The sequence below is a fragment of the Bufo bufo genome, chromosome 3 (genome assembly GCF_905171765.1).
Source record: "Bufo bufo chromosome 3, aBufBuf1.1, whole genome shotgun sequence".
In the NCBI taxonomy this organism is placed as follows: Eukaryota; Metazoa; Chordata; class Amphibia; order Anura; family Bufonidae; genus Bufo; species Bufo bufo.
Window position 1 is genome coordinate 325,780,863 of NC_053391.1, and position 18,730 is coordinate 325,799,592.

Sequence of the window (18,730 nt, forward strand, 5' to 3'; positions counted from 1 at the left end):
CAATGAAACTGTTCCAGTCTGATAGGGACTTGTATACCACTAATCTAATTTTAGAAAAGTCTGTTTTTCTAAAATCTAAAACTTTTGTTTTTGTGTGGTGTGACTCAGTCACTGTACTTATAGTAAACCACACTGACTGGTGATCACTAGATCCCAAGCTTTCCCCTACAGTAATATCAGATACCAAATTCCCATTTGTGAATACTAAATCTAAAATGGCCTCCTTCCGGGTTGGCTCCTCCACTACTTGCTGTAGAGATAATCCCAGTAGGGAATTTAGAATATCTGTACTCCTGGCAGAACTAGCTATTTTGGTTTTCCAGTTTACATCTGGAAGATTGAAGTCTCCCATAATGATAACTTCCCCCTTCAATGTCATTTTAGCTATTTCCTCAACTAGTAGATCATCTAATTCTTTGACTTGGCTAGGTGGTCTATATATCACACCTACACGAGTTACCTTATGATTATCAAGCTGCACGGTAACCCAAACTGACTCTAAATTGTTCTTACTAACTTGTATCAAATTAGATTTTAGGTTATCTTTCACATACAGGGCCACCCCTCCCCCTTCTTGCCTTCTCTGTCTTTCCTGTATAGAGAGAACCCTGGTATTGGTATATCCCAGTCATTACTCCCGTTGAACCACGTCTCAGTAACAGCCACTACATCTATATTCTCAGATGCCATTATAGCCTCAAGTTCATTGATCTTATTCCCTAGACTGCGAGCATTTGTAGACAAGACTCTGAGCTTGTCATTTCTTAACCTTTGTGCTACTGGCCTCTTCTGGCATTGTTCCGGGGGGCAGTTGGACTGCTGGATTATCACTCTTTTGCCCCCCTTTCCTAGTTTAAATGCTTCTTAGCAAATACCTGGAACTGTTCACCGAGGACATTCGTTCCTTTGAGAGAAAGATGCAAACCATCTTTCTTGTACAGTTCTTTCCCATTCCAACAAGAGCTAACATGAGACACAAAGCCAAATCCTTGGTTCAGACACCATTCACCAAGCCATCATTGAATTCCTTAATGCGCATCTTCCTGTCATGCTGAAGGTTATGCACAGGCAAAACTGCAGAGAATGAAACAGTTGATGCAACCTCCCGTATATCCTTTCCAAGTGTGTGAAAAGCTTCTTTCACCTTTGAAACCTCATTGCAAGCCAGATCGTTTGTCCCAAGATGGAGAATAACATCCACTTCCCTTTCCTGCTTTGCTTGCCTAACAATATTAAGGATCCGTCGTCTATCCCTGCTAGCGGTAGCACCAGGGAGACATCTCACAACACCATTCTCCTCAAACTTCACACCTCTTATGATGGAATCGCCCACCAACAGCTGCTTACTATCAATCCTCACCTTCTCCTTTTTGTCCTTGGCTGCAGTCTTACATACTTTAGGCATGGGAGATGATTGTTTCTCACCCACTGTGCTTGAGCCATCCTCCATGTTGCTCTTGCACTCTGAAAGTGCTGCAAATGAATTATGGAGAGCCACAGACTGTGGGACATGCCTTCTATCCACAACTCTCAGTCTACCTGAACCTACAGTAACCCATCTCCCTATTCTAGGGGGCCTCTGTGGCAGTGGCATTGCAATGTTCTCAGCCTGAGTTTGTTTAGTGGTTAATTTAAAAATCTCATATTTCAAAAAGGTAATTTCCTGCTGCATTATGGAGAGCTGTCTACAGATCAGACAGTATCCAAACCTCTGAAGAGTGGAACCTGAAATAAAAGCACAACAATTCCTGCACATAACCAGGCAAGTCCGTTATGAAGTCCATGGACAGATGTGTCCAAGGACGGGAAGGAATGGGCAAAGGAAGGAGAGGACCTGATGGCCGTGAATGAGGGACCTTGGCACGAGCGCAAGTCTCGCAAGCTGCCACAAAACCCTCAACCGACTTACAAAGCGCAGGCCACCAGAATCTCTGAGCGATGAGATCCAGTGTGGCTCTTGCCCCCGGGTGCCCAGCAAGGACCGTGACGTGGTGTTCTTTAAAAATCTTGTGTCTCAAAGCGAGAGGCACAAACAACCTCCCAGGAGGACAAAGATCAGGAGCTTCTGACTGGGCTGCCTGCACCTCTGCCTCCAATTCAGGAAAAAGAGCAGAGACCACCACACCTTCAGCCAAAATGGGACCCGGGTCTTCAAAATTCCCACCTCCCGGAAAACAACGTGACAGGGCATCTGCCTTCACATTCTTAACCCCAGGGCGGAACGTAACAACAAAATTAAACCTTGAAAAGAACAAAGACCATCTGGCCTGTCTCGGGTTCAGACGCTTGGCTGACTCCAAGTAGGCCAGATTTTTATGGTCAGTAAACACGGTAATAGGGTGTCTGGCTCCCTCTAGCCAATGGCGCCATTCCTCAAAAGCCAACTTGATGGCCAACAATTCCCTATCTCCCACATCATAATTTCTCTCTGCGGAGGAGAGTTTCTTTGAGAAAAAGGCACACGGTTGCCATTTGGCAGGAGAGGAACCCTGAGACAAGACCGCACCCACCCCTACCTCAGAAGCATCAACCTCAACTATGAAGGGTAACGAAATATCAGGTTGTACTAGGATGGGAGCGGAAGCAAAACTCTCCTTGATATTAGAAAAGGCCTTACACGCCTCTACCGACCAGGAAGAAAAATCTACCCCCTTTCTGGTCATATCAGTGAGTGGTTTAACAACAGAGGAATAATTCAAAATAAATTTCCTGTAATAATTGGCAAAGCCCAAAAAACGCATCAGCGCCTTCTGATTCTCAGGAAACTCCCACTCAAGCACAGCGCGGACCTTCTCGGGGTCCATGCGAAAACCAGAAGCGGAGACAAGAAACCCCAGAAATTGGATTTCTGGAACCGCAAACACACATTTTTCCAGTTTCGCGTATAATTTATTCTCCCGCAGGATGAGCAAGACCTGACGTAAGTGTTCCTTATGAGTCTTGAAATCAGGAGAAAAAATCTAAATGTCATCCAAATACACTAATACAAATTTTCCCATTAAATGATAAAAAATGCTGTTGACGAAATGCTGAAAAACGGCTGGGGCATTCATTAAACCAAAAGGCATAACCAAATTCTCAAAATGGCCCTCAGGGGTATTGAAAGCCGTCTTCCATTCGTCTCCTTCTCTGACCCTAACCAGGTTGTATGCCCCTCTTAGGTCTAATTTGGAAAAGACTTTAGCCCCAACAACCTGGTTAAACAGGTCCGGGATCAGAGGAAGCGGATAAGGATCACGAATAGTGATACTGTTCAGCTCCCTGAAATCCAGACAAGGTCTTAAAGAACCATCTTTTTTCTTAACAAAGAAAAAACCAGCGGCAACAGGTGACTTCGAGGGTCGTATGTTTCCTTTTCTCAGACTCTCAGAGATATAAGCCCGCATAGCGACCCTCTCAGGTTGGGAGAGATTGTATAAACGAGATTTAGGCAGCTTGGCGCCTGGGATGAGATTAATAGGGCAATCATACTCCCTGTGCGGAGGTAAACCCTGAACTCCACTCTCAGAGAAGACATCCAAAAATTCAGAGAGGAAAGGTGGTACAGTCTTAGTAGAAACCTCAGAAACAGATGTTATGAGGCAATTCTCTCTGCAAAAGTTACTCCAACCATTTATTTGCCTCGCTTGCCAATCAATGGTGGGGTTATGTTTAGTGAGCCAGGGTAGCCCCAACACTAGAGGAGTAGGCAAACCGCTAAGGACGAAACATGACACATCCTCAACATGAGCATCACTCACAATTAAACGGAAATTGTGAACTATGCCCTTTAATGATTTCTGAGAAAGTGGAGCGGAATCAATAGCAAAAACAGGAATATCCTTTCCCAAAGTGCATACCTGGAAACCATGAGTTATTGCAAATTGATTATCAATGAGGTTGACAGCTGCTCCACTATCCACAAAAATCTCACAAAAAATGCTCTTGCTCTCTAGCGCCACCCTAGCAGGCAGGACAAAACGGGAACTACAAGCAAACGGAAAACCTTCAATTTCCGCCTCAACCCTGCCAATAGTAACAGACGGAACATTTTTAAAAGATTTTTTCCTTTTTGTCTCTTTATTACTCCCAGAAAACTGCCTGAATCTCCTAGAGGGACAAACATTTGCCAGATGATTTATACCTCCACAACAAAAACAAACCCTCCCCTGCGGGCTGAATCTTCTATTGTCAGAGGCAATCAACCCCAGCTGCATGGACTCCTGCTCAGAAGGGGCTGACAGCGACTGAGACCCCTGTGCACAGAATGAGACCGCTGCACTGTCCCGGGACTGAGTATGACAGGAAGGAGAGATCTCTCCTCTCTCTCTAAGACGCCTGTCAATACGAACAGCCTGAGACATAGCAGAATCCAAGGAGGTAGGTCTTTCATGAAAGGCAAATGCATCTTTCAATCCCTCTGAAAGACCATAGCAAAATTGACTTCGGAGTGCAGCATCATTCCAACCCGTATCTGCTGCCCATCTCCGAAATTCTGAACAGTATATCTCTGCGGATTGTTTACCCTGGCATAACAGACGTAGTCTAGACTCAGCCAGAGCAATACGATCCCGATCATCATATATCTGACCCAGGGCTAAAAAGAATTCATCCACTGAACGAAGGGGCCGTGCCCCCTCCGGCAGCGAAAATGCCCAGGACTGAGCGTTACCCCTGAGCAGCGATATAATGATCCCCACCCTCCGTTCTTCATCACCAGAAGAATGGGGAAGAAGGCGAAAATGGAGTTTGCAAGCCTCTCTAAAACGCACAAAATTCTCACTACCCCCGGAGAACGTATCCGGGAGCGAGATCTTAGGCTCAGCACAAACTCCATGAACGCAAGCTGAACCGGTCACTTTAAACTGAGAAAAAGTCTTACGGAGATCAGCTACCTCCAAAGAAAGACCCTGAAAGCGTTCAGCCAAAAGTGAAACCGGATCCATGCTTGAGACGGTTTTGGCGGCTGATAATGTCACGGATGGTGTACAGGAAACAAGACAATACCATATAAACAATGTCTCTCTGGATCCACAACTAAGGAACAAAGGGAGACCCCTGCAATAGACCTGCCGCTCTCCCTTACTGCTCAGCCTATGAGAACACCCCAAAGGTGGATGGCCGCATATCCACGTTCCTCGGTTATCTATTACCTGAAGACCCTACAATAGTGAAGGGACACGACCACCGGCTCCCTACACTGACACGGAGGGAGTCAGGGTCACCTGGATCCAGAAAAGACAAAATCATAAATACATAAACAGCACTTATCTTGCAGACGACTGACGACTGAGGACTGGGAACTGGGAACTGGGAACAGCATGCATGCACACACACTCCAGGAAGTTGTATCAGCCGCACATTACTGCATTATGGGGAGGAACTTAAAGGGTAGCAATCAGTCCAACTGCATGACAGCTGAGATAGACTAACGAGATGAGAAACTAAACCAAAACAAAGAAATTCAAGGAGGAGGATCTGAGAAGCTCCTGTGAGCGTTTCTCAGCTGTCTGGCTGTGACAGTCACGTCCATAACAACCTGCTCTATAGAAATACCACATAATCTAACCTGTCAAATGAATGTTGTAAATAAAAAATAAAAACAGTGCCAAAACAGCTATATTTTGTTACCTTGCCTCACAAAAAGTGTAATATAGAGCAACCAAAAAATCATATATACCCTAAAATAGTACCAACAAAACTGCCACCTTATCCTGTAGTTTCTAAAATGGGGTCACTTTTTTGGAGTTTCTACTCTAGGGGTGCATCAAGGGGTTTTCAAATGTGACATGTCAGCTTAAAATTATCCCAGGGAAATCTGCTTTCCAAAAACCATATGGTGTTCCTTTCCTTCTGCGCAATGCCGTGTGCCCGTATATCAGTTTACGATCACATATGGGGTGTTTATGTAAACTACAGAAGCAGGGTCATAAATACTGAGATTTGTTTGGCTGTTAACCCTTGCTTTGTAACTGGAAAAAATTTATTAAAATGGAAAATCTGCATAAAAAAAAGTCTGAAATTTCATCTTCATTTTCCATTAATTCTTGTGGAACACCTAAAGGGTTAACAAACTTTATAAAATCAGTTTTGAATACCTTGAGGGGTGTAGTTACTAAAATGGGGTCACTTTTTTGGAGTTTCTACTCTAGGGGTGCATCAGGGGGGCTTCAAATGGGACATGGCAGCTTACAATTATCCCAATGAGATCTGCTTTCCAAAAACCATATGGCATTCCTTTCCTTCTGCGCAATGCCGTGTGCCCGTACAGCAGTTACGACCACATATGTTTTTTTTCTGTAAACTACAAAATCAGGGCCATAAATATTGAGTTTTGTTTGGCTGTTAATCCTTGCTTTGTAACTGAAAAAAATGGATTAAAATGAAAAATCTGCCAAAAAAGTTAAATTCTAAATTTCATCTCCATTTTCCATTAATAATTGTGGAACACCTAAAGGGTTAACAAACTTTGTAAAATCAGATTTGAATACCTTGAGGGGTGTAGTTTCTAAAATGGGGTCATGTTTCAGTGGTTTCTATTATGTAAGCCTCACAAAGTGGCTTCAGACCTTAACTGGTCTTTAAAAAGTGGGTTTTGGAAGTTTTCTGAAAAATTTCAAGATTTGCTTCTAAGCCTTCTAACTCCCCCCCCCCCCCCAAAAAAAATACCATTAACAAAATGATCCAAATATTAAGTAGACATATGGGGAATGTAAAGTAATTTCTATTTTTGGAGGTATTACTATCTATTATACAAGTAGAGAAATTGAAATTTGGAAATTTGCAAATTTTTCAAAATTTTGGGTAAATTTGGTATTTTTTTAAATAAATGATTTATTTTTTTTACTCAATTTTACCACTTTCATGAAGTACAATATGTGATGAGAAAACAATCTCAGAATGGCCTGGAAAATTATAAGCGATTTAAAGTTATCACCACATAAAGTGACACATGTCAGATTAGCAAAAAATGGCCTGGTCCTTAAGGTGAAATATGTCAGGGTCCTGAAGGGGTTAATGCCCATCATTTACTAAGTAAATGAGCTGGAAAATCTGGAATAACTCTTGACAAATTCATGAAATAGCCCATAGCTCTTACTAAATTTGCCACATTTTGAATGGTTTGAAAATCAAAATTAGACCTAATATGAGTAGATATAAATTTGTGTCAATGTTTTCTTAATTTCACCCAATTTTCTTAAAAAGTTTGGCCTAAACCATATCTCCTTGGTAATTTCTCTTGTTACAGTACTTTCCAAATTTAGTGAGTGACATAAAAAAAAAATTTTTAACGTAAAGGACAGGTTGCTACTTACTTTCTTCTGGTAGATCATATTCTTCTGCCTCTCTCTCCATCTGCTGACACCATCCTTCCATCCTTTCCACCTCAGCCTGCAACATCTTAATGAACCACTCTCCATCCCTGTGACATGGAGAAGCTCTTCCAGAGTCTGGGAGACTCCGAGTGCCTCTGTCCATCCAAGACTCCTGACGAGACTCTTCTCCTGTATCATACTGCATTTGATAGTCCTCTCTATATGCCCATTGGCCTTGAGTATGAACTGTCTTATACACTGAGTACTGCTGGCTGGTGTCTGAAGGCTCAGAGGAGTGTCGCTGAAAGGAGCGTCCAAACTGCAGGCCTTTGTCTTCTGTGGGAACAGTCAGTCCTGGGAAGCCTTCAAGCTCCAAATCAGCCTGAACTCCGGCAGTCACGCTGTTAGAGCGCTTAAACCTTGACCTCCTGTAAAAAGATCAATTAAACAGAAATAAGTTATATGATTTTAGAAAAGACCATAAGATTTTTCTTAGCACAAACCATTGATTGTAGCTATGCTGCTTTGATGAGTGATATAGACCCATGCAGTCCCCACTTGTCCATTTACCAATTTATTGGCATGTGCCATGGTTTAGAGTTGATACAAGGCATCACATACTCATATATAAGCAGTACCACAGTATTTTTCTTGCAGTTTCTCATGGAATTTGTAAGGAAAAAAAGGTCTAATGGCAAAATTAGATGTTGGTGGCCACATAATGGTGTGGATCAAAAAGGCAGACGTAAGCATAAGGCCTCTTTCACACTACGGTATGGCTATTTCAGTGTTTTGCGGTCTGTTTTTCACTGATCCGTTGTTCAGTTTTTTTGTTTCCGTTGTGTTTCCGTTTATGTTCTGTTTTTCCGTTCCGTTTTTCCGTATGGCATATACAGTATACATTAATTACATAGAAAAAATTGGGCTGGGCATAACACTTTCACTTGATGGTTCCACAAAAACGGAACGGATACGGAAGACATATGTATGCATTTCTGTATGTGTTCCGTTTTTTTTGCGGACCTATTGACTTGAATGGAGCCACGGAATGTGATTTGCGGGCAATAAATAATAGGACATGTTCTATCTTTCAACGGAACGGAAAAACGGAAATACGGAAGCGGAATGCATATGGAGTACATTCAGGTTTTTTTGCCGAACCATTGAAATGAATGGTTCCGTATACGGACCGTATACGAAACGCAAAAAACGGCCCGCAAAACAGAAAAAAAAAACGGTAGTGTGAAAGAGGCCTGAAGGACATATACTACCTCACCTCTATTTTTATTCCGCTCCTGGCTTTGGCTTCAAACATTGCATCAGAAAAACATGGCTGAATCTAAATATACTGTATGTATTCATTTGTGAATTTAACCCCTAAAAGCAAAAGCCAGTTTGGACCAAATGCTGGTTCCCCATTTTTCAAATCTGACATGTGTCACTTTATCTGATAATAACTCTGGAGCTATTTTACTGATGCAAGCGATTCTAAGGCTGTTTTCTCGTAACACATACTTCATGTTAGTGGTGAATTTGAGTTGACATGTTTTACCTTTATAAAAGAATAGAAGTGGGGCACTCTCTCAAAGTATAGGGATCTTTAATTACACATATCACAATAAACTAGTAAAACAATCACAGTATAATATCAGCGGTAAAAGAGCAGATAAAATGTTGGTATTAACAATAGTAAAAAATGGTATAAATAATGGACTAAACAGATAAAAATATATTAAATTCAACAGTATCAATATAAATAAGATCCCAATAAATATATGAATTTTTTGAGGATGGGTTATTATATTCAAATATTCAATGATACAATGATACACATTGTTTACTGATGTGGTTACAGAGAGAGTCGATATCTGCACAAAAGAATTACATATCTTAAATGGTACATCAGAATCGCAAGGGGCTTTAATAATGATAGCTAAAGAATGATAGCTTCTATGTATATAGAGATATGCTATCACCACTTGGTTGTCTTCATATGGCCTTTATATGGTTGTTTTGATATAGACTCTTTCTTATGATTATTTTATTATTAAAGCCCCTTGCGATTCTGATGTACCATTTAAGATATGTAATTCTTTTGTGCAGATATCGACTCTCTCTGTAACCACATCAGTAGACAATGTGTTGTTAACAATTAACCATACATTGAATAGATTACTAAGACGCAGCGGAGCCGCATTGATACATTTGCGACATTGATGCGCATTCCACATGATGTGATTTTAGAGGAAGTGCTGTACAATAAAATGAGGGTTTTGCAGGTGGAGACCTTATTACCACTTATTTGTATTTTTTATATATTTTTTATATCTTTTTATTTTTATTTATATATTTTTTTATATATATATATATCCTTTAATATATGATTTACTAACGTTACCCATTTTATTACTACAAGGATGAGACGGACGATATATTTAAAAAGAAAATCATGTTTAATATATGCTCTAAAGTCAGCTATTACACCTATAGATCCCAATCCTTATAAGATCTGAATTCCGAACCAGTCCTTTCTTTATTCCTAACCCACTATAAAGGTGGAACATGAGCAGGGGGATGTTAACCACTGAGGAAGGGGTCTGTGTTGTAAATCCCCGAAACGCGTCTGGTATCCCCCCCACTAAGAGGAGAGGGACTGCAAGTCCGAGGAAGTCTGGAGATCATTTTATGGTCAGCGAATTGCCGAAGTATACAAACGCTACTACACGTGAGACAAACCTAACCACGTGTAGCAAACAACTCTACTGGCGCCAAATTTGAATCTGAATACCACCCCTTGAGACCGGAGTCAGGAGCAACACGCTGAGTCGAGGGGCTATCATCCAGCACAAAGGATCCTCGGGTAAGACCTTGCATATCCCACCTAAAGCGATCGCCTCCTACCAATACAGCGGGACGCCGCTGTGCGTATAAGCAGCTGATTTATTGTTCAAACAAACTTTCAAAGCTGCATACGCCTGGGACTTTGACTATTATATTAAATACCTGTTATAAGGACTGGTGCCAGAGTAAACACCGTGTATGGAACTACACATCAGAGTATGATTAGTGAACATTACTATCATTGAATATTTGAATATAATAACCCATCCTCAAAAAATTCATATATTTATTGGTATCTTATTTATATTGATACTGTTGAATTTAATATATTTTTATCTGTTTAGTCCATTATTTATACCATTTTTTACTATTGTTAATACCAACATTTTATCTGCTCTTTTACTGCTGATATTATACTGTGATTGTTTTACTAGTTTATTGTGATATGTGTAATTAAAGACCCCTATACTTTGAGAGAGTGCCCCACTTCTATTCATTTATATATTTATTCTTATCAGACTGGGTGTTGTCTGTTAGTGGGTGCACCACTGCTGGATCCCCATCTCATTTTAGTGCGACATTATCTATACTTATCATGTTTTACCTTTATGTATAAAAAAATCCAAAATTTACAGAAAATTTGTAATTTTCTAAATTTGGATTTCTCAGATTTTAAGACAAATAGTGATTTCTCGCAAAATAGTTATTAACGTTCCCCATATGTCTACTTTATATTGGCATCATTTTGTAAATTTTATTACACTATATTATATTATTTCCATTAAAATGTTGCTTTATCACCAAATTTTTCATTTTCACAAGGCATAACAGGAGAAATGCACTCCAAAATTTGTTATGCATTTTTTCCTGATTATGGCAAAATGTACAGTCAGGCCCATAAATATTGGGACATCGACACAATTCTAAAATTTTTGGCTCTATACACCACCACAATGGATTTGAAATGAAACACAAGATGTGCTTTAACTGCAGACTGTCAGCTTTAATTTGAGGGTATTTACATCCAAATCAGGTGAACGGTGTAGGAATTACAACAGTTTGCATATGTGCCTCCCACTTGTTAAGGGACTAAAAGTAATGGGACAGAATAATAATCATAAATCAAACTTTCACTTTTTAATACTTGGTTGCAAATTCTTTGCAGTCAATCACTGCCTGAAGCCTGGAATGCATAGACATCACCAGACGCTGGGTTTCATCCCTGGTGATGCTCTGCCAGGCCTCTACTGCAACTGTCTTCAGTTCCTGCTTGTTCTTGGGGCATTTTCCCTTCAGTTTTGTCTTCAGCAAGTGAAATGCATGCTCAATCGGATTCAGGTTAGGTGATTGACTTGGCCATTGCATAACATTCCACTTCTTTCACTTAAAAAACTCTTTGGTTTCTTTTGCAGTATGCTTTGGGTCATTGTCCATCTGCACTGTGAAGCGCCGTCCAATGAGTTCTGAAGCATTTGGCTAATCATGAGCAGATAACATTGTCTGAAACACTTTAGAATTCATTCTGCTGCTTTTGTCAGCAGTCACATCATCAATAAATACAAGAGAACCAGTTCAATTGGCAGCCATACATGCCCACGCCATGACACTACCACCACCATGCTTCACTGATGAGGTGGTATGCTTAGGATCATGACCAGTTCTTTTCCTTCTCCATACTCTTCTCTTCCCATCACTCTGGTACAAGTTGATCTTAGTCTCATCTGTCCATAGGATGTTGTTCAAGAACTGTGAAGGCTTTTTTAGATGTCGTTTGGCAAACTCTAATCTGGCCTTCCTATTTTTGAGGCTCACTAATGGTTTACATCTTGTGGTGAACCCTCTGTATTCACTCTGGTGAAGTCTTCTCTTGATTGTTGACTTTCACACACATACACCTACCTCCTGGAGAGTGTTCTTGAACTGGCCAACTGTTGTGCAGGGTGTTTTCTTCACCAGGGAAAGAATTCTTTGGTCATCCACCACAGTTGTTTTCCGTGCTCTTCCGGGTCTTTTGGTGTTGCTTAGCTCACCGGTGTGTTCCTTCTTTTGGCCTCATGCACACGGCCGTGTTCCGCGGGCGAGAGCGGTCCGTGGTAACCCGGCCGGGATTCCTGCTGACATGATCTATACCAGTGTATCACTGTACAGCAGCCGCGGCATGAAGCGCACGGCATCATAGCAACCAATGACGCTGTGCGCTCCTGCTGTCAGCAGGAATCCCGGCCGGGTTACCACGGACCGCTTTCGGCCGCAGAACACGGCCGTGTGTACGAGGCCTTTTAAGAATGTTCCAAACAGTTGTTTTGGCCACACCTAATGTTTTTGCTATCTCTCTGATGGGTTTGTTTTGTTTTTCAGCCTAATGATGGCTTGCTTCACTGATAGTGACAGCTTTTTGGATCTCATCTTGAGAGTTGACAGCAACAGATTCCAAATGTAAATAGCACACTTGAAATGAACTCTGGACCTTTTATCTGCTCATTGTAATTGGGATAATGAGAGTATAACACACACCTGGCCATGGAACAGGTGAGAAGCCAATTGTCCCATTACTTTTGGTCCCTTAACAAGTGGGAGGCACATATGCAAACTGTTGTAATTCCTACACCGTTCACCTGATTTGGATGTAAATTCCCTCAAATTAAAGCTGACAGTCTGCAGTTAAAGCACATCTTGTTCATTTCATTTCAAATCCATTGTGGTGGTGTATAGAGACAAATTTTTTCGAATTGTGTTGATGTCCCAATATTTATGGACCTGACTGTATATTATCATAAACTGCTGTTTGGGGGCACGGCAGCGTTCAGAAGTGAAGGAGCAGAATTGGGATTTTCTAACATGGAATTTTTAGGAGCCTTTAAATTTTTGTTTTTTCACCAATGTAGCTGTATGAGAGCTTGTTTTTTGCAAGAGAGGCTGTAGTTTTTATTAATATAATTTTGGGGTACATATGTCTTTATGAGCACTTTTTATACCATTTCTTGGGAGGTGAGGTGGGCAAAAATTGCAATTCTGTTTTTTATATTTATTTTTATGGGGGTTTGTCATGCAGTATGTTTGTGATAATTTTATTCTGTGCGTTGATACAGTTATGACGATGTCAAATTTGTATCGGTTTTTTATGTTTTACTGGGGCGTAAAAACCCAAGGGCAGAATATAGAATATTTGACACAGTCCTGACCTCAGTATCTGAGGAAAGGGATTTAGGAGTAATTATTTCAGAAGACTTAAAGGTGGGAAGACAATGTAATAGAGCAGCACGAAATGCCAGCAGAATGCTTGGATGTATAGGGAGAGGTATAAGCAGTAGAAAGAGTGAAGTGCTTATGCCGCTGTACAGAACACTGGTGAGACCTCACTTGGAGTATTGTGCGCAGTACTGGAGGCCATATCTCCAGAAGGATATAGATACTCTAGAGAGAGTTCAGAGAAGAGCTACTAAACTAGTACATGGATTGCAGGATAAAACTTACCAGGAAAGGTTAAAGGACCTTAATATGTATAGCTTGGAAGAAAGAAGAGACAGAGGGGATATGATAGAAACTTTTAAATACATAAAGGGAATCAACTCGGTAAAGGAAGAGAGCATATTTAAAAGAAGAAAAACTACCACAAGAGGACACAGTTTTAAATTAGAGGGGCAAAGGTTTAAAAGTAATATAAGGAAGTATTACTTTACTGAGAGAGTAGTGGATGCATGGAATAGCCTTCCTGCAGAAGTGGTAGCTGCAAATACAGTGAAGGGGTTTAAGCATGCATGGGATAGGCATAAGGCCATCCTTTATATAAGATAGGGCCAGGGGCTATCCATAGTATTCAGTATATTGGGCAGACTAGATGGGCCAAATGGTTCTTATCTGCCGACACATTCTATGTTTCTATGTTTCTATGTTTACTACTTTTACAGTTCAGCATAAAATCTCTTTTGCATTAAAACAAAATTATATTTTGCGTCACCATATACTAATATCCATAAAATTTATATTTTTCCACCAATGTAAAACCATTGACTTACATTGTGTTTCATGCCGAATCCGTCTTGCTCCGCATCCCCTGACGCACAAAAAAACGCTGCTAAAAGTGTTTTTCTGTCCGGCATGGGAACGCAAGCAAACGGAACGTTATGCATTTTGGTGCATTCGGTTCAGTTCATTATTGTCCCCATGTAGCTGTGTGAGGGCTTGTTTTTTGCAGAACAGGATGTAGTTTTTATTGAAATCATTTTTAGATACATAGGACTTTTTGATTACTTTTTATTATATTTTTTGGGGAGGTGAGGTGACAAAAACAGCAATTCTGTCATTGTTTTTTCGTTTTCTTTTTTTACAGCGTTCCCCACACAGGATTATTAACATGATCCTTTTATAGATCAGGACATTACAGATGTGGTGATTCCAATCATGTGTAGTTTATTTAATTTTTTCATTTTTTAATCAATTATAAATGAGCAGATATGGGAAAAGGCAATTTATTTTATTTATTTTAATTTTAATTTTATTTATTTTAATGTTATTTATTTATTTTTACTTTCTTCACTTTTTTATTTTTAACTTTTTTTTATCAAGTCCCACTTGGATCTTCAAGATCCAGTGGGGCTCAGGGCTGTACAGTGCACTGCAATAGTTACCTATTGCAATGTACTGTATTGTCAATTTTACTGATGCTGCTGATGGAGACGGCACAGGGGGCATTATGCAGCACAGAGGGCATCGTGGGCCAAGGCTCATTTCAGGCTCTGCTCTCCAGAGTGAGGATCAGAGCCTGAAACTGGCATTTTTCCACTGCCGTGCGTTAGTCCGCACAGACTAACCAATCACAGTGATCGCCAGCAAGGGACCCCTCTTATTGGTCCTTTGCCAGGTTCTCTTGTATCTCTGCTTTCAGTGAGAGCAGAGACTCTGGGGCTATGATACTTTAAAGTGTAACTGTATGCCTAATTGTGTGAAATTACATGCAATCTGGACATACAGTTATATCCAAATGCAGGAAGGGGTTAAATTACTTTTGAATAATGTAATTAAACTGATCTTATGAATTAATTTACAAAATGGGAGTACAGATTGGATTAAAGGAGTTGTGCTGTGGCGTAATATTGTTGACCTATCCTCAGGATGGGTCATCCATATCAGATCAATGGAAGTCCAACTCTCTGCACTCCAGCAGATCAGCTGTGTGAAGGGGTAGCAGTGTTTGTGCAAGCGCTACTTCCTCTTCAAAATTACCTGTGTACCATCTCCTTTGCAGTGGTGATGCAGTGTAATTACAATTGCACACCGTATTCACTTGAATGGTATGAGAAGTTGCAAAGGAGACAATGTGCAGGTAAACCTTGAAAAGTGGCACTTCACAATACCTTTAAAGAATGGGGTTTTGCAATGTTCACCTGTAAATTCTCCACATTTTAAATATTGCCCTTTAATTTACACAAACTATTAACCAACATTTTTTTTTGATAAATTCATGGCATTCAAACCCTGCCTGGGCATGCCCCAAACCTGCCTGAACCACCTACTTCTGGGTGGAGTTTACACCACTCACAAAAAGTTAGGGATATTTGGCTTGTGAGTGAAATTTCAGGACCTAATATGTACTCTAACCTTTACATGTGAACTTAATGTGACCTTCTCTAAACCTTTGACTGCCCTTTTCGAACTGTTCAATGTTTCAGTACTTTTTGCACAACTTGCTGTTCTCTAACAAGGAGCTTAACTACAGAATTCACTACAGGTGTTTGATCCATGAATCACCCAATAATTTCCTGGTTAAAATAGAATTGGTATTCAAACAGTCCTCCTCATCATGCTGTTCACATTTTCACATCATAAGACCAACACCTAACAATTGATCAAGAGTAACTTGCCATTGTGAGGCTTCAGGCAGGATGTTCTCAGATGGAAGTGGCCACTAAGCATTATCAGCAGGTTGCAAAGGAGATACAGAGAGACTGGAAGAGTCACAGAAAGGCATAGAAGTGGACATCCTTTGGCCAAATCCCACACTGATGTGAACAATGCCCTACGGAACAGGATGATGAATGCCACACAACTCCAGACACATTTAAGGGAGGTGAGAGGCACCCAAGTGTCACATCAGACCATTCAAAACCATTTACATCAGCGTGGTCTGCGTGCTAGATGACCCGCAAGGGCACCTGACCACAGGAATCATTGTCTTGCATGGGCCAGGGAGCATCTACGCTGGACGAGGGACCAGTGGGCTTCAGGGCTGTTCACTGATGAAAGTTGATTTACACTGAGCAGAAATTATGACCTCCAACGATGTTGGAGACATCAAGGAGAACACTATGCAGCAGCCACTGTTGTTACCAGACAAACCTTTGGTAGTGGTGGTGTTACCCTGTGGGCAGGTGTGTCTAGTCAATACAGAACTGCCATACACTTTGTGAATTGTACAGTGACAAGTCCATACTTTCTGTACCCCAGAACCTCAATGACCTGAGAACCGCCCTTCAAGAAGAGTGGGATGCCATGCCTCAGCAGACAATAAGTCGACTTGTGAACAGCATGATACATTGTTGTCAAGCTGTAGTTGATGCTCAAGTTTTTTAGACATTGACATTTTTGTGGGGGTATACCCACCACTGTTGTTGGCTTTTGTTTCAATAAATTGAGAAAAGGAAATCACCATTGCATGCTTTAACTTATATATCCTCCTTTCACGATATAATATCACTGTATAAGTTTGCTGTAGCATGAACTTTTTATGTTTTCCATAAATTTAACCTGAAAGCCAAATATCCCTAACTTTTTCAGAGTAGTTGTATGTAAGCTCTGCAAGCTGGAAACTATGCAAGTACTGTATATTTTCAGGAATAAATGTTCTATGTCCCTCTACTAAGAAGGAAATGAGTAGTTTTCAGTCCACTGAAAGCATTTTAATAACCTTGCTCCTCTAATGATATTATTTTTTTTTATGTAGGCTTATGCCTGGAAGCATTCAGCAAGAAACACCAACATCTGAGCAAAGTCTCCCCTGAGAAGAAGCAAAAATGAACATTATGTTGCTAAACATTGGGCACATTTGAGCTAAACAGCCACAAAGGGCATGTGCAGTGTGGAGAACACATTTTGAAGCTATTGCTAAACATATTATTTCATGTGATTATAGGTTTTTTTTTTCTCCTATTTTTAAGGGCTCATGCACACGACCGTTGTTGTTTTGCGGTCCGTTTTTCACGGATCCGTTGTTCTGTATCTGAGTTTTTTTTTCCTCTGATTTAAGTCCTCTTCCATTCTGTTATTGCACAAAACATATCCGTATGGTTTCCGTATTTGATCTGTTTTTGGCAGATCGGAAACGGAAACAGTAATATTAATCACCAAATACATAAGCAATATGGGCTGGGCATAGCATTTCTACAGCATGGATCCGCAAAATACGGATGACATACGGATGTGTTCCGTGTGCGTTCTGTATTTTTTGCGAACCCATTGACTTGAATTGGGCCTCAGACCGTGATTTGCAGACAATAATAGCACTACTTTTTTGCGGAACGGCCAGCGGGCAAACGGAATGCACACAGAGTAACTTCCGTATTTTCTACAGCCCCATTGAAGTGAATGGTTCTGCATACGGTCCACAAAAAAAACCAACTAAAGCGGAAAGAAAATACGTTTGTGTGCATGAGCCCTAACTGTGGATAAAACATACCCATGTATATGTGACTTACGTGTGATTACACGCACGGCTGGTATTATAAAAAGTATAGCCCTGGGAAAAATAGAAGCGAGGTCCCACATTCTGAAATATCGCACCAACAACATAGTCACACATTACAGTTAAAAGACACCATTTTAAAGACATTTGTTTACTGTTAATAAGTTAGAACAATCTTAAGCTGCTTTCACATATGCGCTAGAGGCCCTGTTAGGCTCATTCACACTGCCATTTTCAGAACCAATTAATGTCTATGTGGCATTGATGACTATGTCCCATTTTTGGCTCTTTCCACAGTCATACGGACCCCAATGATATTAATTGGGCCATGCATCCTTCTAATGGCCATTAAAAGCAAGTCCACTGTGTAGAAAAAGGGCATTTTGGGAATTAAAATAGAGTAATAAAAAATACTCACCTAATCCACCTCCAAACGAGGGAATACTTGCTCCGTTCTGAAGGCAGCAGGACCTGATGTGACAACACGATGCTGGGGCCGTCAGATCCTGGTACCTGCAGTGTGGAGCAAGTGTTTCTTCGCATGTAAGTGAATGAGCTGAGCATTTTCTTAACTGTTGGCACTACCAGGGGTTGGGGGGTAGCGAGGGGTTGGCACTATAATTACTGAGTGCACAACCAGGGTAAATTATGTATAATGAGGGCAATGGGGCCCATTACTTATACTGGGTACACAAAGGGGTCCATTACTTATACTGGAGGAACAAAGAGTGCCATTCATTATAATGGGGGCACTATGCGGCCCATTCGCTGTCCAGCCGAAACTATGTGGGGCATTATGTATACTGAGGGCACTCAGAAAGCCTATGAAATTCATATTTTTTTTATGGTTTTTAAAAATGATAAAACGGCTAGAAAATGGACATGCAAACACTGCCAGTTTAACAATTTTTAATGA

The 18,730-nt window shown here is 40.7% G+C and overlaps 1 protein-coding gene across 1 annotated transcript in view; it reads right to left on the minus strand.

Annotated features, from left to right (window-relative positions):
- DLGAP3 (DLG associated protein 3) overlaps positions 1 to 18,730 on the minus strand; it is a 461,591-nt gene that overhangs the window by 87,791 nt on the left and 355,070 nt on the right. Inside the window, exon 8 of the mRNA XM_040421907.1 lies at positions 7,296 to 7,723. Coding sequence (XP_040277841.1) covers positions 7,296 to 7,723 — 428 coding nt within the window. The remainder of the gene's footprint in view (positions 1 to 7,295; positions 7,724 to 18,730) is intronic.